Genomic DNA, 21,410 nt, shown 5'->3' with positions numbered 1-21,410 from the left:
GAATGATAAAGAAACTTTTCAGCTGATAAACCATTTCATTGATTAATCAATGGATTGATTGGTTGGTTGTATGTTACGCCGAAGGGTGGTTATACCAGCTATATACAGATACAGAATCTGATACAGATCTGTATAGCCAGTATAACTGCCCTCCAGTGTAACACACCATCTCTGTATAACTGTTATCTGTATGACTAGATGTGGATGTTGACTGGGCGTCACCCTCAGTGTCCACTAAACCCAGCACCAGCCGACACAGACATCCATCCAGCAGGACCACCAGAACAGCAGCAGAGGATGGTGGGTACAAATACAAACCAATCATAGGGTTTGGATGGGCGGTTGATATAGATGTGTAGACTAAACAGTCTAAAACATAAACCTTAGTGATAAAGTGTCTGCCCAGTAGCTTTTTATATAGCAGTAATTGTAGGTCATTGGTTTTGATAGCAGTTTTGTACACTGAAAAGCTTTCATCTGGATCAAGGTAAGGTACAGGTTTTAGAAAGCAGCAGTTATTTGTTAATTTTACATTTTTTAATGGATGTGTAGGTAAGTTTTACATGTTATACAATATGTAGCAGTTTGCTTCCTTTTCATGAAATAACTTTCTTTGGAAAACCAGATCAGCAAGAAGTACATGTAAACAACAAGATTAGTGCACATGTACATGCATGCCTGTATGTGTAGTAGGGCTGATGCGAAGTTTTCCACGTTATTCACGGTAGACCTCAGAACTAAGAATGTGGGGGAGGGACTCGATTTCTTGTCCTTGCTTTCTTTACCCCCTACTCTGTTTACAAACCGGATTCCCGTCATTAAAAACTGACCAGGCACTCCAGCTGTACCATGGTAGCCACAGAGTTTCCTACCTATAACAGCTTTAATAACACCGCAGCTCTGTACCCAAGTCATGTCACTCAAATTTTTATTATTCTAGTTTTTAGGCGTGTTTTGAAAAGGTGGCTATAGGGGAGGGACAAGGGTGGTGATGCTCTTGGCCATTTTGTTTACTGTAAACAAACCCGACAAGTATGGGAACCCGTGCGGTCAGTTTGCCTGGCTTTCACAGTAGTCATAGAGCTTTGCAGTATCATCTGTGACCCTGTGAATTGACAGACTGTATCTTGTGCAGCTACGCTGACACTCTGAGGCCTCGGGTTACATCTTCTGGGGTCCTTATTGAAGGGTTTGCCCGGGATCCTTTGTCACACGTGAGTCGTATCGTACTGGGAAGGAAAATGTTCGTAGTCTAATTGGCTGGGATCGATTTCGAAAGGCGAGGTGTATACGTGGAGTTGTTTACCGGGCTCCAGTTGTGTTGTGACTGTTTTGTAAGCTTGTGGCTTTTAGGTGATAAAATGTTTTCCTGCTGTGAGAAAACAGGCGTGAAGCGGGGGTAAATGGGTGGCTGTGGTGTGGGCACACAGGTGGAACAGGTCGGGGGCTTTTGTTCCTGAAGTGTTTGGGAAGCAGGAGACTGTGGTGAAAGAGGGCTGGCGGGTCGGGTAAGTGTTTGAGGCCCTTTCCACTAGACCGCGATCCAAAATTGGTTTTGTATGAGCCTTAATTTTTTTATAGAAATATGATGCAATATCATATCTAGGTTAAATATATTAGGCTTTCTGCACCATGATTCCTTGAAATGTGCAAGAAGGTTTGAAACTTAAAGTTAAAACTTACACTTACAGGGACAAGTGTTAAAACTTTAGATATTATTGCTGTGTGTTATATGAGAAATGAGAAAAACATTTTTCAATCTCCCAAGGTATTAACAACCATTTATCATTTGATGAAGATTGATTTTCAAATGAACATTAGTCTAAGAGTAAAACTGTACCAGTTGTAACTGTTTCCTTGATGGAAAAAGTGTACCCAGTCTATTATTCATGCATGCATTGGCACTGTATTGTTTTGACTGTCACATAAATGTCACAAATTGTTACAGGATGTTTGTACTGTACATGTTAAGTGCCATCCGCTATTACATGTACATGTATATTATACCTGTAGAGAGATGCTTTTCAACTGAAATCTTTTCGAAGTGATTAGTAATATACGTATGCCTCATTATGCAATGGTTGGGTAGACCTTTAAAGTGCATGACTGTATTGAGTACTGTTCAGGTTTGTTTTAACAACATGAAAACTGGGACAGCAGCTTGAGTTTCTAAAGCAGCAGGACTTGGCAGGTATTCAGAGTCAGTGAAGGGGAGAGGAGGGGCAGTGAAGGGGGTAATATAAGCTTAACTTTTTTGTAGGAGCATTAGTGCAACAACAGATTTTATATCATTTTGCAAGATCAACTAAACGTGACAGTAAATGCATAGGTAGTCCCTCATATATTTCTTGTACTGTACCTTTCCCAATGCCTTACCACACACCTGTATTTTTGTGCCTGCCCGTAGGTTTTTACTAATGTAAAAATAACTTCTGTAAAAGATGATATGGCTACATAAATACATGTAGGTTTCAGAGATGTACAGGATGCAGGGAAGGCTGCAAGGAGCCAGTCTTATAATACGTTTTGGACATTGTACTACATGTAGTATGCACTTACTTCCAATCCAGGCATGTGGTATCCATGCATCCAGTACACATGTAAAAACATCCAGTGTAGTAAAAGTTAGTGTTGGAATTGATGTATACAGATAACATGGAAAAAGCATGATATACAATGTTAACGGCCATATCCTGTTGGCTGTTTTTATTACATGTATGTATTGCCTGGCTATACCCTAAATTTTGGTGTTAGACAATTTGCTTCCCAAACACTACGACATTTTATAAGCTACAAGGGTGCTTTGTTTGACAGCAAACAAGGCCAATCAGTATTTAGATAACTTTACAATACTTGTAGTGTACGTTGTAACTGTACAGCCATAAAATGAATTTGCTCATTTATTGGAAGAAAGTAATGAATTATAGTCTTAACGGCCAAACTCTTAATTTATGACAGCAACATGTAGCCCAGCTAGGCACTAAAGGATGTTGTTGGGCACGATTTTATGTGATTGGCACAAATGTTATTATAAGGGTTATAAATGTCATTTGTTTGATATCAAACAAGTCAATCAATGTCCAGGTAACTTTACAGGGCATTTTATTGCAGTTTTAAATTCAGAGATTATTTATACCTGTTTGAACAACTATTTCAGTAACTCATACATTGCTTAAGAAAGCGTGGACTTACTAACAAACCAGAGTTAACTTAAAGAACAAAGATTTAACCTCTTAAAAAAATTAGCTTCATTGACACATTGGTTGGTTTGTGAGCAGAATTCAAAACCTGGATTTTCTTGGGTGTGCTTTTTTGAGGTCTAGGCCAAAGAACAAGTGACTAAATTTTGAAAAAGACAAATCCTTTCTGTAGGTTACAAGTAAGAATGATTGTTGTGGATAAAGAAAAGCAGCTGTTTCAACAGTTTTGCTTCTTAGTGAAGAGAAGTGCTCGGTTGCCCTTTGAAATATTTTTGTCAGTTGTGAGCCAACTTTGTTTTTTTGCCCTTTATATGGTTTGCGTTGCCAATATACTTGGGAGTAGAATGCCTTCAACATGTTTTTGTTTCTCTTATAACATTGTAGGAGAGCAACAACAGTTGCAGAATGAAAGTATCACAGCGCGCATACCATGTAACAGCCGTGCTTAACGCTCGGTGACGGCTTTGTTTACATGTGTGGGGGGACCTTTCAGTGTCAAACACCATTAACCCTATTGTTTCTGCTGGCCAAACACGATCACACAAGACACCGTTCAAATAAGCACCACTTTATCACCCTTTTGTGGACAACGTCTTTCATGAGAGGGACTCCATGAAAGAACCGTTAGATAGCAAGTAGGTTTGGCTCGTGCCGGACTAGTTATAACTTCGCTTTGTTCGCCTCTGGTCCACGACTCCACACCATTTCTAGTCCTGGACGGAAGATTTGTTGATATTTCTGGAGGATTTCTCTGTCAGAAAAAGTTTCAAAAATGTCTGGAGGAGGGTTTTCGAACACGGCGAGAATGTGTGACGTGATTCAGTCGCGACTGATGTTCCCTCTGAGGTACCTAACCCCCAGTAGGAGGAAGCTGAGTGAACTTGATAAGCACACGGATAGCAAGGAAAGGACCAGCGGGGTGTCACCACCAAAATGTGCTAAAATCGAGGGACTGGAAGGTACATTTTTTACAGAATTCTTGGTTTTCATTTCAATGATAGGATGTTTGCATGGGGAAAATGGTTTGAAATATCCTGAGGACTGGTATCACTCTGCAGTTACATGAAGTCACCATTTTGAGACTTGTACTTGCCTCCATGGTTTTTAGTTTTTCAACGTGTACAGTCATGTATCTCTGCCAAGAAGGCTATAGTTGAATACCTGTGGTTGTAGGCTAATTGAGAGAGTAACTCAAAAAGTTATGTATGGATATCTGATTTTTTGGTGATAGGTAGGGCTTGGTCTATTATTGTACAATGTATTAATTTGGGCTCAGAGTCGGACCTACTCTGTACAGGTGGGACTCTATATACTGTGGGCATATCAATATTAAGAAAGTTCAATGTTGTAAGATACAATGAGGCTAATAAGATCATTACTTGTGGACTTTTATGCTCTCTGCATTGGTTGAAGTACCAGAAAGGTAGTTAACCGGTATCATACTATAACATTTTCAGAAAGAGCGCTAGCGCTTTTTGTCTTGTTGCTGTTTGTGCAAGTAACAAGAGTTTATAGTATGTCATGAGAACAGTTAATGTGAAGAATGCAATCCTACATAAAAGTTTGCAGCTTCAAAATCATAGCTTACACAACACTAGGTTTGCTGATTGCTAATGATACTGTTTTTCTTTTTCCACAGTCCCGTCACACCAGACCATCCCTACTGCACATGTGACTCCAACAACCCCGGTTGAACCCAAGCACCACCCCAGAGACTCGCTTCACAAACGGACCAATCATGTCAGCTCTCCTGAACCCGACCTTGCAAAGCACCGCGGGAAGGTCGTAGCAGACCTTCCCGAGAGCAAACATTCCAAGGAGAACAACGACAAGCGCGTGATTGACTTTGACGAGACGTGCAAGGACTTCAAGATGCCCAACCTGGAGCACACCATGAACATGACCAGCCACTTTACTGTCCTTCCCGCGGAACAAACCTTCAACAAGTCACGCTTCGAACAACCAGCAGATCTTAGCAACAACCACCTACCACATAGCACCGGTCCTAACCAATCAAAACACTCCAGCTATGCAAATCAGGCTGTCAGTTACCATGGCAACCACCAGCAGCAACCAATGCCGGCCTTCCCTCAACAGCAAAGACTCTACGATCCCAGTAGTTACGCCTTCCCTAGTGCAAATACCTCGGCTAGAACCAGCTACCTCAGCCTACCCAATGCCTTAGGGGACCGCAGCCCTCCCAACCCGGAAGCTACTTCGTCTTACATTCCCAACAGCGCCCCCTATCACTCTGGCAGTAACTTGCAGGTGCCTAATCTGTACGTGCAGCCGGGCGGGTTGCAGTTGTCTCCGGAAAGCAATGTCTCCCCCGTGCACCCAGCCGGTGGTTTCTCCCAGCATGGGCTCCCCCAGGAGAACATGGCAGGTGTTCCAGGCTTCAAGGTCAGTTTAAACAAGGTTATTGCCAAGGTCATGACCTTTTTATAAAAAGCTAAAATCAACCAAGTGTAGATTTGGGCTTAAGAAAGACAGTATAACCACTGATGTAACTGACAAAGCTTGTTGAGTTGTTAATAATAGATTTTTGTGATTTTTTTACCAGTATGCTAGGCCTGATTGAATCCTTTTTGACATTTCTTTAAATTGCAAACGTATGTCAGTCTCTTCATTCAAAGCTGAAAATGACAGTCAGGCATAACAGTAAAGATGTCATCTTGGAAAATCCGACTGAGCTTTGCTAGTACATTGTCATATATGTCCAAGCGAAATTGCTGTGTTGTGTTGAAGAAATGATACAACATCAAGGATGACTGCTTTTGCAACTTTGTGTAATTGTTTTGTTTGCAGGCGCCAGACCTGACCCAGTGGCAGCAGGTGCAGCAGCTGCAGCTGAACCAGCACCTGGAGCACCTGGAACAGCAGAAAAGGGAGCTGCTGCAACAGCAACAGGTCAGCACAAGTCAAGTGACTCAGACAAAAGAGCTTTTCGGCATTCCACTAGGTTCTCTTTTGGCTTACATAACTACTGTACACTGCCCTTCTAATCTTTTTTGCAGCAATAGCTTCTTTCAGACGAAAGAGCTTTTTGGCATTCCACTAGGTTCTCTTCAGGTTTACATAATACTACACTACACCAGTCTGTAAGTCTATTTGTGTCAGCTTCTTTCCACGGACGGATTTATAAACTCCCTCCCTGACAAGTGTTCTCATCCCAAATAAACTCACAAGCCTTTAAAAATGTTCACCACCATCCCCTACCATAGTCACCTCCATTTCCCACCAACTTGCAATGACTTAAGCAAACTTGTCAAAAATGTATGAAATGAATTAGGTGCCATCCATCAGCTTTAGAGTATGTATTGCCATGCACCTGTTCCCCAGGTCTACTCCGGCCAGTCCTCACCCCAGTACCCTTCATCCAACAACGGTCTAAACAATGACCCGGGACGGTGGGACGCTCTGGTCAAGGTCAAGGACGCCATCCTCAAGGAGAAGGACAACATCATCTACAAGTAGGTATCACTCCGGTGTTCTCCACTCAAGGTATCATATGCATGTTCTGTATTGGATGTCATAAAAAAAGGTGTTCTACTTAACATGATACAAGCAGCCCAATTTGTGAAATTACATGTACATTTGTGTATCAATATTTCTACACAGTATATCTTAGGTATTCAAAGTTTTGGTAAATTAAAATGTTTAGACTTGAATGTTTAATGCCATAGACTTGTATATGTCTTTAGATAACATTCTATATCAGGATACAAGAGTACCATACCAGTAAGCACTAAAACATTCAATTCAGTTGGTTTTTGTTTTGTGCTGTCTATGTGCAGTTGCAGGTGTCTCTCACTAGGTGTCCCCACTGACTTATGTGTGAATGTAAGGGTGCAGTACTGAATTCTGCCAATAGATGGCGCTTTTGTGTTAGGTGCTTGACCACTTGCTGAACAATGACATCATCATAGATAATCTGGAAACTGTGCACCAAAGCAAGTTGTGACTGCCCCTGTTTATCGACGGATATGAAGTTGTCAACACAAAGAATTGGTCCCAACTTTTCTACTGCTCAACACTTCATTTAAAAAAAATGAATTCTACCAGCTTGAACACAGACAAACTTTCAAACTTGGGTATCAAAAATTCTGTAGACACAAATAGATGACAAATATTTACCAATAGTCCATCTAGTATACCCTCTTCAAGGCAATAGTACTAAGTATGTTCATGCATAACTGGAGTTACAGACAAACCTGGATATTCTGCAACCTTCCTCGGCCAACCAACTCCAGTCACCAACCACTTTCAAACAGTCCCATCCAGTTTTACACAGTCGTGATCCTCTGCCAACCACTGTCTAAACCAATCAGCAAAGCCTTGCCTATAATATCCTCTGGTCAAATTGTTTTTACATCTTCAAAAAACATTTGACTGTTTATATAACTTAGCTTATAAGTTTTTTCAATGTTTTTCTTTCCAGACATACAAAGTATTTTTAAGAATTACCCTTTGGTCCTGGGTATTTGCTGTCTGGCTTTTTGTCTTAACATATCTTTTCTGTCCAAAACTTCCAGATTAACTTGTTTGAGCAGCTCTACTTGTGTAAACTACGTTTTGTTCCATTATTAGATCTCTAACGACAGGACCAAAGCGTTTCTCTGATGCGTTGTCACCACAGGTATATTTTTAGTTTCTTGTCCAGAACACCTTTAGTCAAACATGATCATGGTACACTGACTTATGATCCATACAGTGCCTTGATTGTTATGATTGTTTGCACTCTGTGACTATGGACTACAAAAGACTTCATGGTTTCCCAGACAAAGCAAATTTGTTCTATCATTTCTGTCATTTTGGAGCCAGGCTGCATGTATTTAGATTAAGCCAGTAGCTGACGTGCCGTGATGACACTATTGTCAGTCAGTCTTGTGTGACCAAGTGACAGACAGGAGGTGACAGCATGTTTGAAACAGGTAATTTTTGTGGAAGAGTTGAATCATCATTTTATATTGATGATAAGTAAACTGGACAGGGCTTCTTAGAATGTCCTTGAGCTACACTTATTAATGTCATTTTTTAAAGAATTTTAAGTGTTTTGGAATTCAAGCACACCAATTATTTTTTTTACAGCAAGAAATGCAACTATGCAATCTTATGTTGAGAAACATTTTTGTATCTGTTTCATATACGTGATACATGAAGTTGGAAAATGTTCCTTGCATTTAGAAAAACGTCATAATTTAATACTTAGGTGTCCTGTTTTCACAGGCAAAGTAACTTATTACAAAAGTAACTACTAGTAAGTTTGCCACTGTCCAGGCATTACTGAAATCAAACGTAAATAAACATTCTCTCGCAAAATGTGAAAGTTTGGTACATTCTAAGATAAAAGGGAAGCCTATAATTTTGTTTGAAAGGTGAACATCATCGTTACTTAGCATTGTATGGTTAAAAATGAATGCAGAGTTATAAATCATCAGCTTCTCCCTGATAAGCCCTGTGCATGATTAGGTCTCTACAATAGTTTGAAAATGTCAGAGACTGAAATTAATGACAGGTTTGAAGTGGTGTTTAATAGCTTTGGGGCTCCGAACGTGACCAAACAATGGTCCGCGTTCGGCCCCCCCGGTCGGTACACCAGTGTCAGATCGTGAACCACCTTTCAAACGATTGACAGAAGTTTACGGCTCTTGTGTTATTCTTTTGTTTCTGCAATCGGCTGAGTTATGGTAGCTGTGTGCTGGGATAAGGCCGTCTGGGCGGGTTTGTTTTGTGTGACCGGAATAATAGAAAATTTCGTGTCTGAGTTTGGAGAGTGGAAATGACCGGAAAAAAGAGGCCATGCAGATAGAGAAAGGCGCATTGTTATCATATATTGGACGGAAGTTTACAAATGAATTGTTGGACCCTTGCGTTTAATCTAAATTTCGAGCATGATATTACAACCCACTTTTCAAACTTATCATTGATGTAGAGATTAATATGCTGGGGTTTAGAATTCAAGCTTTAATAGTCCATTTTATAAATTACCACTGCACATTTCAACTGATACATATCATACACAATTTATAAAAATTTCAGAAAATGTAGATCACTAGAAGTCCTTTAATTTTTTTCTAAGTACTGAAGTTATCCTGTACTCGAATGCAGGCAAACCAAGCAAGAAACCAAACCACAAATAAACCAATGCTGGTGAAAACATACATGTACTTCAGCCTCCTTGGTGAAAGTACTGATAACAATAAGTACCGGTAGTTATTTTCCTTGGGTGGTCGGGTTTGTTTTTTGTTTCCGCTCCTCCACCAAAAGCTAATATTAGTAATAATGTCCACTGCGTGGCAACTCATTTCAAAGTGCCAGGAAGTTTTTTTACCAGTGTGTATCTCCTTGGCAAATATCTGAAACTTCACACAGAATTGTAATTTGGATTGCTGAATCATACTAGAGAGTACTTTGTGGAGAGAAGAGGGTGTGACTTGTTTAAACAGTTATCGTACATTCACAACAGCATAGCTACATTATAGTCTTGTACATGAGAGTTGGAATGTACTGATGATATCACAGATTTCACCATGGCTTTTGTACAATAACAGAAAACACAGGGAAGAATGCAACCTTTGGTTGAAAGACCCTTGTGTGTGTTTTGGACTCTGTGAATTGTCCCAAGCATTCTATTTCCCTGTGTTCGTAACTACAGATTGCGACTGCGCAGCAAAAATTCCCAGCATTTTCGAAAATTACGTTTCATTATTTTAGTTGCAACTTTTCATCAATATCAAATTGTCACCTTTAGTTACAGAAAGTTTGAATCTCCTAACATCATTGCCTGTGATATGAAGTGAAATATGAATTCAATATATAACCACAATATATTTTATAAAAGTTATCATGTGGATCATATGGCAGGCAAAAGCAGATAAACCTTCTCCATGCTGGCTAAGTAACTCAAAATAAAGTAGAAAGCTGCCTAGAGACACTGATACAGAGGCAAACATGTTTTTTTTTCCAACAATGTGACACTTTTCACAATGTGTACCTGTGACACTTTCAGGCATATGTATTTAGCATCAGTAGTCAATCAAGTTGAAATCTAAGAACTTAACATTCAGAAAATGATTTCCAACTTTTGAAGTGGTCTGTATGTTTTGTGTTGAACTTCTTGATCCTTTTGCAAGCATTGTACCTACATGACTGTGTAGTTTCCACATTGTGCTGGTTTCTTGAGAATTTGTTCTAAGTCACCTGGTTGCCATGGCGCCCATTATTTCACCCCGCCCTCCCCAGTTTACAGACCTGTCGCCGCGCCCGTCCCGCTAAGTGCGTTTACCCAGCGTCCACAGCAACAGTACACCGTCCAAACACCGGCATTTATAATCATCATGTTCATGTTCACAGGCCGGGACAGCTCTGAGCGTGACCAGAGTTGTGGTGAAATATCAGATTCTGGGGTGGGGGTCAAGAAGGGTTTGATATTCTATAAGTAACTCAAACATGATGCTAGAGCCTTGGTATTTAGGAATGATGGTAGCTAATGGTCTCCTTCTGATAGGACTGTGTACCTCATACCTGTACCTGTAGAATTATTGAGGTACAGATCTGGACCTAAACATCCGGTGTTTTGTACTTGTGCCTGAACCAAATAAACCATTTTTTACAGGGTGAAGACAGTTGGCTACAAGTATATAACTTTAAAATGTGTAGATGATTGCCAAACTTGTTCAGGTATTGGGACTTGAACTTTAAGATTGTATACTAGGAGCACTGGGACACAGGTCTAGTTCCTGATGAAAAAAAAATACTCGTTCCTTCAACTGAAAGTTTGGAAATTTGTTTTCAAAACATTTCCTGGCCACCATGTTACAGTATGTACATGTAGGTTTTTCTATCCTAAGAAAAAAATTGACATCGTCTCTGTTGTTTATCTGAGATAATAATCTGATACATTTCCAAACAAACTCCATGGGCAGTCGAAAGCCTCGCTATTTTCAAAAACGCTATTGTCAGTTTTAATCAATTTTTCCCCAGTGCTCCACCCACACAAAAGCTATCAGTATGGTGAATGAAGGGACAAGGACACTAACACGAGAGGAAACTGTACACAATGGCTCAGTCTGTCAGGGCATATTGTTTGCTCCAATTCTGCCACACAATGGGCCTTCCCTTCCCAAGATTGTCCTCAAACACTCCCAGTAAATGAATTTATATTTCATCAGGGAAAAGCTCTTCCGGTGAAGATATGTCAACTAATGAATTGTGTCTGGGGGAAGCGGTGTGTGTTTGGCTTGGTAGCAGTGTAGAGTGAAGGTTTTTGTTGATTATGGGCATTAAACACCTGATTACACTAATTACAACAATAAATTGTAGCTGTGTTAGAGGTATGCTTGATAAGAAGACAATTTAGGTGGAATTTTGGCTGTGTAGATATTTGATCAGGAGGAAATTGTGTCGTTTGTCTCCTTGGGGATATTTTGATCCCCTTTCAGAGCTGCACAGGTGTATAATCAAATCACCCATTGAGGTACCTCTATTAATTTCCCAGGTAGGGGGTGGGAGGGTTTTTGTGCGTGCCATCCCGAGGGAGCTAACCTTTACCGCAGGGTTTTGTTTGAAAATGCTGCGGTCCAGAAGCGCTAAAGTGTATCCCAGACCCCAGCTAAGCTATCAATAACTAAACTATTACAAGCCAGCAGTATCAGCTCGGGTAATCCTTCAGAAAACACGCCAAGCAAGAAAAGTTCAACAGAGCACAAGAGCTGTTTGTAACAGGTGGCTTACGAGTTGTGCGGGTCAAATTCTTCAACGGGATTTTCGAATTTTCTGGAGAGTTGGTTAGCCAAGGAGGCCGGTGGGGAAATGTTGTGGTCAGCGTGTTCGGTTGAAAGAGAGATGTTTAGACAAGGGTGTACCAAACGTTTTGCTATAGGATTGCGTTACACTTCCGAAATTTACATAACAAAAATTGCACAGGCTTGGGTTTCTGTAATAGTTTCCTATGATAATATTTGGTTATGTAATGGGGAAAAATTGGACCTGACGTAACTTGACTTGATTATGAACAAATTTTGAATGAAATCCTTCTCCTTTTAAGCAAAGAAGTGGTTCCCTCAGAAAGTTAAATCCATACTTTCTTTTTCTTCATTATTTTACCTTTCCTGTACAGATATGCCCCACATGGTCATACAGACCTTTGTCTACCACTTCATACAAAGCAATATATGAAGTAGAATGTAAGAAAAAAAGCTCTTACCTTCACCACCATGTCTTGACTTCTTCTTAAGTGGTCCACCTGGAATACCTCATGCCCCAATCCGGCCTCGTTAATATTCAATAGCGATTTTTCGGTTAATTATGTGCAGCTATCAAACCCTGGCATCTCCTTTGTTTAGCGCGACAGCTATCAGCTCATAAATCGCCCATCAGTAAATAAACGGAGGGTGTGGGCCCCTATCTTATCTCTGCAGATTCTTCGGTGTTGTAGCACGCTGTTGACTTGCATAGCTCCACTCAAGTGGCCTTTAAACCCGCGTTTGCCCGTGACCAATGGAAGAGTTTCCGTGATAGGCCCCGGAGGTGTGTGTGTGCGCGCGGACCGTCCGAGCCGGCAGTTGACATGAGGGGTGCATTGTATCGTTTTTGTTGTCGCACGGTAAGGCAAACACCAGTACCGCTTTTGCAAGCGACACCCGACACTGGGACAAGGGGAGAGATTTGAAACCCGATCTGGGTAGACTGGAGGCACGTCACTCCAGGTTCAGACAGTGAGTAGGATAGCAGCAGGGGACGCACTTTCTCTGCTGCTCACTGATCAGTCATGAAGAGGACTTAGACTGCTCCTCAAGACCCTGTTATTGACAGAAATGACAACCAAGTGCCACAGAGAAACAAGCCTTTGCATATAGAAAGTCAAAACTGGATGGAAGGAAAGTGGGAACATTTGTCTTCACAAATATGACAACCACAAGTCTCGGAAGGAGAAACTTTATGGCAAACCTTCTTGCGGACAGTGGAAATTACTGAGAAGGAGGAGGAAAGAGAGGGAGAGATTGGAGGACTGTTATTTTCAGAAGGAACTTGAGAGAAGAGAGAGTGACGATGTCTCTGTTGAGTGTGGAAGTTCTGAAGCACACGTTCAGAATGAACGATCTGCTGATCCAGAATGACTTTGAATATTTCAGGCAGAAGCAGCAGCTGGCTCAGTTCCAGCGCCAGTCCCGGGAACAAGACATTCGTCTGCGCACAACGCTGCGACGGACACCGGGAGAAGAGGACGCCTTCAACCTCAAACTACAGGTGAGTTAGTACTGTCTTTTTTATACAGGAGAGTTCATACTGTCTTCTACTTACAGGTGACTTTGTACTGCCTTCTTACAGGTGAGACCGTGAGATGATTTCTTCTTGTAGGAATCAAATTTGTCTTAAGGCTAAGTAAAGCAGAGCATAAATTACTTGTGTTGTCACCTGCAATTTTCGGGAAAAAAATTAGTTTTAGGTGTATGAAAACCTGTAACTGTACGTGTATGTGCAAGATCAAAAAATCCATTGGTGACTCACTCTTAATACTTAAATTAAACTCTTACCAGTGGCATGCATGAACTGGTTTTGCAATCTCATTTGAATGAAGACACTGTGAGACCAACCTTTCTCTGTTGTAGTTTTGGCTCTACCTACATGGTTGCTGATGTGTATTGTTGTCATGAGTAAATCAAATTTATCTGGAAGCCAGGGAGATGTCTGAACAAATACACTCAGTGTGAGGGTGGAGCATGCGGGCAGCTTACTGGTCTTTCAGATCCCCACACCTTGTTTACCATTGTAGGAAATGATGGGATTAACAGGGAATCACTGTTTTATGGAGTGGACTGTGGGCTTTGGACAATTCCCTACCAGCCCTGTATTAGCCATATTCCAAGTGCAGTCAACTTGAGACAACTCACTTCTGTCTTTCTTTTTATGCTTATTCTAGCAATAGAAGTTATAAAGTTAATGTATAATGGGGAATCACTGTTTTATGGAGGGGACTACAGAGGTATTGGGACAATTCCCTCTGTTGCCTTTCTACAAATATTTGGTAATTTTTATGTTCAGACATTGAAGTGATTTATTTCCTATAGATTATAGTACTATATTTATCATATGCCAGTGTGTAGTATACCAGCCATATTTCAATTTAGTCGAATGGAGAAAGATCAGATGAGCTAACCTCTGTCTTTCTTACTGTATATGCTTATTCTAACACTAGAAACTACAAGATTAATGTACATTGTGTATGTTCAACGGCTTTATTTTTTGTCAGTGACAATAAAAGGTTTCGTAGAATTTGTAAGGAAGGAAATCTTAACATTCTAGAGGCCAGATCCGTTAGAGTTTGAAAACCGCACACAAAACCTAAATAAGTTACTGTTTTGTTCCAGCAAAGAGCTTGTTTTATAAACAAAGATAAAGATTAGGTTACAAAATACTGTCAACTGGAAAATTTGTGTAGAAAAAACACCATGGCAAATTTATACCTTTCATAACAAACTATGAACTTTGATCCTTGTGAAAAGTTGAGTTAAATTTCACCAGTGCCAACAAAAGTACAGCATTTTTAAAAACAAGACAAATTCTAGTAGAATAAAATGATAAAACAGTGAAAACTGCAAGTTATGCTGGACAGTTGTTAATGGCGGTTAAATCTATGTGCCACGGCATCTGCAATCTTGACACCAAGCCTCCCGGTTTATTATTCAATTTGGAAAAAGTTTGAGAAACAAGAAATCTTGTTGCCGCAGCCTAATAGAGTTTTGCCGCTGAGTTTGTGCCTTGTTTGTACAAACTTGGCCGCCGACGTTGATATCCAAGTTTGCTTACAGCAAAACTCAATTACGGTAGTCAGAAGAGACAGAAGCTGTTTGTAGGAATGGCGCGATGTTTGTATCATGATAATCCATGAGACTTAAAGACTTACAAGAGTTAAGCCAGGGGTTGAATGCAGCCCTCAGTGTAAGAACAACTGCACCAGTCTTCATGACATGAAAATAATGTTCTTTAAGAAAAGGAAGTAGGAAAATTGGTGCTTCTGGATTAAGATTGAAATGAAAAAGTTAAAACCCAGCCATAAAGTTGAAATGTAATAGCCAACGGAAGTAGGTGTCTCAAACTATCATCTAGTTTTCATCAACAAAATGAAAGCGCAAAACTGAAAAAAATTTTAGGTACACAATTTATCCCTAGCCCCTGTTCCTGCTGATTTTTGTTGCCATCGAATACACACTTACAAATGTAGGTGTAATACATGTAATAAGGAACCCACAGCAAGGAAATAGTTTATAGACTATTGAATTTACACCACGCTGTCCTTACAGTGACAGTGGTATTTCCTTATTGCAGTATCTAGTGCCTTATTATTCATTATCAGTACCTGTTCACACACCTGTACAAATTTACCTGTTCAGCAGATTTACACCTGTGCAGGTAAGTCCCAGCTGGGTAGAAATGATTATCATGACAGGTACTTGTGGGTCGTTACGAGTAATTTCCCATGTAGAGAACGCAATTGTAAGGTGTTACATCAGGCATCTTTACAATAATGTTTTTTATAAGTGTTGGAATTTACAACTGAATGCTATCTTGCTCAAGGATCAGGATTTATTTTTATTGGCTGTTTGATTGAGTGAATATGTTTCAGACACTCATTTAAATTCTATAGTCTTTATATTGAGATTTAAATCATACTTGTCTAGTAAGTCCAGAAAGAATGCTGTGTTGTCAAACTTTGCCAAACCTTTTCAAAGGGAAAGATTTGACACCATCATTTACATTTTACTACCCTGTATTACCTGTTCAAATTCACATAATTACAAAGATTTACAGCTAAAAGAGAGATTTTATAATTAGAAAAGTAGTGTCTGTCACAGGTGCCAGTTGTATTGTCTATGAGTTATCATGGATATGGCCCTTAGGTACAGGTGTGATACTGGGTAATTGTGGGGATGTTGATTTTACCTGATGTTGATGTCCATGCAAAAGGACAAAATCATCGTCAGAAGCTATTGAAGCCCTAAGACTAACATTGTAACTTCACTGTTACTCCATGTCACGTCTTTGTTGACTTGCCCTGATACTGTCATCATTCTGAATCTTCTATGAAAAGGACAAAACAACCATGACTCAGGTGGCTATTGAGGTGCAAATTGCATGTTTCCTCTTGTTTTCCCCCTAAACACTGGAACAGATCTACTCTCCAATAGCAAGCAGTGGTTGATTTGGACCTTCTCTGTACCAGTTTCTGACAGCCAGCTCAATCACTACCTGTGACCTATTGGATATGAGTGGTATCTTGACAATTGGTTATGACTTTGTCACAGAAACATCTGCTTATAACAAATCCTCACATATCGAAATGTGTCTTTGATGCCTGAACCTACATTTTGTCAAACATGCTACACCTTGCTGGAGTACTGTATAATATGTACTATCGTGAAAGTTCATCTGTGTTGGTAGTTATATTGTTTAAAGTTAAAACTTTTGATCCAACACAAAAAGAACTTTTTGTGTTGGATCACAAGTTTTAACTTAAAACAACAGGACATGTCTAGTTTGTCCATTTTCTGTGTTGAGGTCTGCAATCATTTCAAGTTGTTTGCTTGGCAACACATTTTGTGTTTGTAAGACCAGCCATTCAGCTCAACTGTGTTTGTAAGACCGGGTATTCAGCCCAATGCCAAACACTTGAGCGCTCCATGAATCCAGGGTTATTTACAGCAGTGCCACTCACGGCTGTTAATTTTGTATGTTGCGGAGGTGACTTTGTGTTTGGCTTCCATGTCAACTACCACCACCTTTTTGTTCCAGTATGGAGAGTGGAACTCGTTGCCACCAAGTACAGTTGGGGCATCATCACTAGAAAGCTTTAAACAACTCCTGAAAAGATTGGGTGTAACAGGTCGTTTGGTGTAATAATAGTATATAGCTAGCTACCACTGCACTGGGTACCTGCGAAGCTGGTGTATTACATCGAAAGGTGGTTATAACGGCTATACCGATACAGATACAGATGAAATTCATCCAGGATTTGTATTTTCAACAAAGGGGTACTGTACAATGTAAGTCATATCTGAATGGTTGGCATGCACATTGTGTCATCATTTGTCCAAAAGGTCTGTCTGTAATTCACTTAGAATTGTCTGACTGTTCAGGATATGTCAGTGTTGTTACTTGTTGGTATTTTCTGTAAAGACTTTAGAATCAGTTGGTATTTCAGAGACGCTGCCCTCTGACCTCCTCATTGTGACAGGGTTTACCGCTAATCTAGTAGAGGTTTGACAAAATGTAATTGTTTTGGAAGAGGCTTAAGGGTTGAAAAGTGAAACCATCCGTGAATTGTAACTCAGGATGAGCGTTGAAATCTTGTTATCATTGTCGGGCCCAATTTGTTTCTCTAATGGTGTGTTTTAATCCTGTTAGTATGGTACAGCCCCCCGCTGTGAGACTGGGTCCCAGTGTTTTGGGATGAAGGTGTTTGTTTAACAACAAAAATTTACTCAATGAAAGTTTGACATGAAAAAGTGTCAGGTGGCACTTCAGAAGATTGAAATTTCCAAAACTTCCAGGGGAAGCATACCCCCCTAAGTTTAGTGAGTGCACTTGCATCCCCCCCTCCCCAAAACAATGAGTGAGAGATGATAACAAGTTGTCAGCAAAATTGTGCTGCCAAACTATGTGTATTTGTATCACAATTGTGTGCTTAGTTAAAAGTAAAAATGCACATTTCAGCACATCAGAAGGCCTTCACCTACTTATGGTTCTGAAGAACAAACAGACTTAGAGAGAATCAAACGCCATTAGAGAGGAGATTACTATAGCAACATATACTGTTGATGATAACCAAGAGAACTTCTTGACTACCACTTGTACAATGTTTTACTGGTATCTTAATGGTGAAGTGAATGGTTCTGTAGCCAGGTGACTGGTGACGACCTCTCTAATTAATTAGCTGCCATGTTTGCTGGCCTACATATAGTTGTTAACCTAAGAGGTTTTAATCTAAAAGTCTCAAAGTGTAGGTCACATATTTCTGCAGCCCTGTGCCATTAGAATGGTGAGGTGGTTATGCATGTGAAATTTATGTCCAGGGTCTAGACATTTCATTCATTTTCTGGGGTATTAAACAGAGAACTTAAAATTAGAGCCAACCATGCATATAAATGTGAATAATGGTTATTGTTGAAAGGAAACTAATATCTAACATTTCCACTGATATAAGGATAAGTGGTTGTTGTACAATGTATCAGTTGTCCAGTACAGGTACAGATTCTTAAGGTTGTCCATTTTGTTCCTTCAGACTTCAAATTCAACAGCTATTGAACAGTTAGACTTACAAATGACAAGAGCCAACAATGCTTATTAAAGTGAATAACTGTTAAAGGACATAAATTTTAAGATTTCCACTGATGTAAGAATGTCGGATTGTTGTATCAGCTATCCAGTACAGGTACAGATTCTTAAGGTTGTCCGTTTTGCTCCTTCAGGAGTACGAGTACGAGAATGCCTCCTTAAAGGCACAGCTGGCTGAAGCTACGGCTGCCAAGGACGCTGAGATCGAGGCGCTCAATAAGAAACTTGGGTAAGTGTTCTAACTGGATTCAACTCCCAGAATCTGTTTATTTGTTACCAAAAGTTTTGTAAGTTTTTGGCGGAGGAAAGGACTACCAGTGGTTAACTAGAGATTTGCCACCATTCTGGGGTATTGGTGTATACAGTTGTCACCGTGCTTTTGTCATACCAATACTATGTGTGAGGATATATGTTTATTGATTTATTGCAACGGTATGTTTGTGGAATGTTAGGATTTCAGTCTTGCAGCCTGTATCTTGCTATCATTTGTCTGGCTACTAAACGCTGCACAAGGCCACAACACCAGACTCAGAGTGCTACCATCATCTCTCGAGATGGATGGATGCCTACATGGTTAAATGAAGCTTAACCCACATGTAATAAGTTCATCCCACATGTGTGTTCCCCAGGGAGACTGAGTATGAGATGCAGCAGCTACAGGAGGCCGTCAAACAGTCATCACAGGAGGAGAGACACGAGGTCACACGGCTACAGAACAAGGTACGGGGGGGGGTGTTTATTAAAATGTATGGTAGACTAACCATCATGAAAGAGGACAGTCACACGGCTACAGAACAAGGTGGGGGGGAATTGTACAGATTGAGAAGAAGGCGGGGAGATGTAATATGATAGAGTGACTGTCATCACAGAGAATTATCACACAACTATGTACATTCTATACAGAACAAGGTAGCACTTTTGTCCTAGAGTAATATTAGAATACATGTAGCTACTGCGTCTGCGACTGTGTAAAATTACACCACTACATATTTTCTGTATTTTCCAAAGTATCACATTTTGTAACAGTAAAGTGTCTAGGGTATATTAGAAGCGTTGATATTTAAACCTTGTGTGATCCTCTCTTCCCCTCAGCTGAAGGACAGAGATAAGATGGTCGGGGACCTGAAGAAGAAGATGAAACATGCGATGGAGAAGTATGACAAGTATAAGAAACGTGTGGAGAGTCTGGAGAGATATCTGGGAGACCTTCCCACTCAGGAGGAAGCAAAGAAGAGAGCTGACCAGATATCCTTTTGTTCTCTGGTGTTTGTAAACTGGTAAATCACCACAACAACTGTTCTGTTCGTAACATTGATGGGTACAAGCTGTGTACAAAACTGATTGGTGACAATCATAGCATTTGAATGGGGTCATGTAGCGTAATGCCAGAGTGCTCAACTCGGAACCAAGAGGTCCCGGGTTTGAGTGCTGACATTCCACCAATCTTGTGCCCTTGGGAAAGGCGCTTAACACAACTTTCCTCACTTCGCTCAGGTGAAAATGAGTATTGTATTGTCTCGTGTTGGTGGCGGCATTAATGTAAGTTGAAAAAACTTGAGTGTGTCGTCACCACGTCTTGTGATAACATGCTGGAATATATTTAAAAAATCAAAGCAACATAGCTTCCTTTACATGTAGCTACTATGACTCTGATAGTGCACTTGAAATTTGAAAACAGATCTTAGGTAGAGTTACAGTTTGTACATGTGTCATTTGTTCCATCCTTAACCCCCCTCCCACCTCCAGACCAGTAAGGAAGAGGTGTCCCAGCTGAGAGAAAGGGTCGTCGACCTAGAGGACAAACTCAGCCTGACCAGGAAGGATAACAAACAAAAGGTAGGAGGGAACTCCATATTATTCACTGTAGACTGCACAAACTTGAGAACTGGATATCCATCAGATATAAGATATCTAAGATAAGTATTTGTCTGTAAACACTATCTGAAGCACCTGCATGGAGAAAGAAATACTTTGGAATGGCATTACTGAGCTGGCATCTCCTATCCCTTCCCAGGATGCCGCAGTGGACAGCCTGGAGCAGAAGGAACAGGAGCTGGTTTCCATAGTTGCCAGGTGGGTGCAGAGTTCATCAGACAGCTCCTGTTGCCAGGCTTGGTGATTTTAGTTCACATCATACATGTAGTTCACACCGAGAAGGCTTACAATACAAGGGGTTATCTTTAAGAGGCAATAAAAGGTCCTAGTCCCATCTATATTTCACCCCTGAAATTTAAGATCATTCCAGCTACCATAGCTACATTTAAAAGATGACCTCACTATAGCAGTGTAGTCAAATGAACACTCCAATGTTCTCTGGCAGAAGTCCACCTTAACTGGCCCTTTCTTCACCTTTGAAACTTGAACAACATGTCTTTCCTGCTGCAGTCTGCAGAAAGAGCTGGCGAGATGGAGAGACCGAGGGAAGCAGGAGGAGAGAGATGCAGCCAGCCAGGAGGATGTGGAGGAACTGAAGTTTGAGAACGACAGACTGAGAGAAGACTGCGACAGGGCCAAGAAGGTCAGTCCCAGACAGTCACAAATATTTCTGTATCCTGGGGAATAGTCTGTTGGATTCAGTCTAATATTGAAGGAGGACCATGCCTCCAAAGACTTTCCATTTAAGAGCTAAGAGCAGGAAGAGCAGCTTAGAAAAATGGTTTTTAAGTTTCATTGTCTGTTATTGTGCTCATTAATTTCTTATTATTTCTACTGTTTATTGTCTGCCGGTTTTATATATCAGTTTTGTGGTCATACGTACATGTACGTCATTTATTTTGTTGTGCCATGATTTTGTTTCTCTAATGAAATGAATAAAAAAATGAACTTTCAAAAAAAGTTTCATTGTCTGATAGTGTCGAGTATTCTCAGCTCCTG

At 40.4% G+C, this 21,410-nt stretch overlaps 1 protein-coding gene across 1 annotated transcript in view; it reads left to right on the top strand.

The window, feature by feature from the left end:
• Window positions 1-177: 177 nt before the first annotated feature.
• Window positions 178-21,410, top strand: part of LOC109487401 (centrosomal protein of 85 kDa-like) — a 24,934-nt gene continuing 3,701 nt past the window's right edge. The window contains 10 exon segments of the mRNA XM_019791390.1: window positions 178-300; window positions 4,840-5,603; window positions 6,009-6,110; window positions 6,543-6,673; window positions 13,337-13,459; window positions 19,166-19,256; window positions 19,629-19,781; window positions 20,277-20,372; window positions 20,551-20,609; window positions 20,922-21,054. Of these exon segments, the coding sequence (XP_019646949.1) occupies window positions 5,073-5,603; window positions 6,009-6,110; window positions 6,543-6,673; window positions 13,337-13,459; window positions 19,166-19,256; window positions 19,629-19,781; window positions 20,277-20,372; window positions 20,551-20,609; window positions 20,922-21,054 (1,419 nt within the window). The 5' untranslated portion in view covers window positions 178-300; window positions 4,840-5,072.

Source organism: Branchiostoma belcheri, unplaced genomic scaffold, assembly GCF_001625305.1.
Source record: "Branchiostoma belcheri isolate BF01 breed outbred unplaced genomic scaffold, Haploidv18h27 scaffold88, whole genome shotgun sequence".
Classification (NCBI taxonomy): Eukaryota; Metazoa; Chordata; class Leptocardii; order Amphioxiformes; family Branchiostomatidae; genus Branchiostoma; species Branchiostoma belcheri.
Note: the sequence above shows the minus strand (reverse complement) of the source record. Positions and strands in the feature narration are given on the sequence as shown.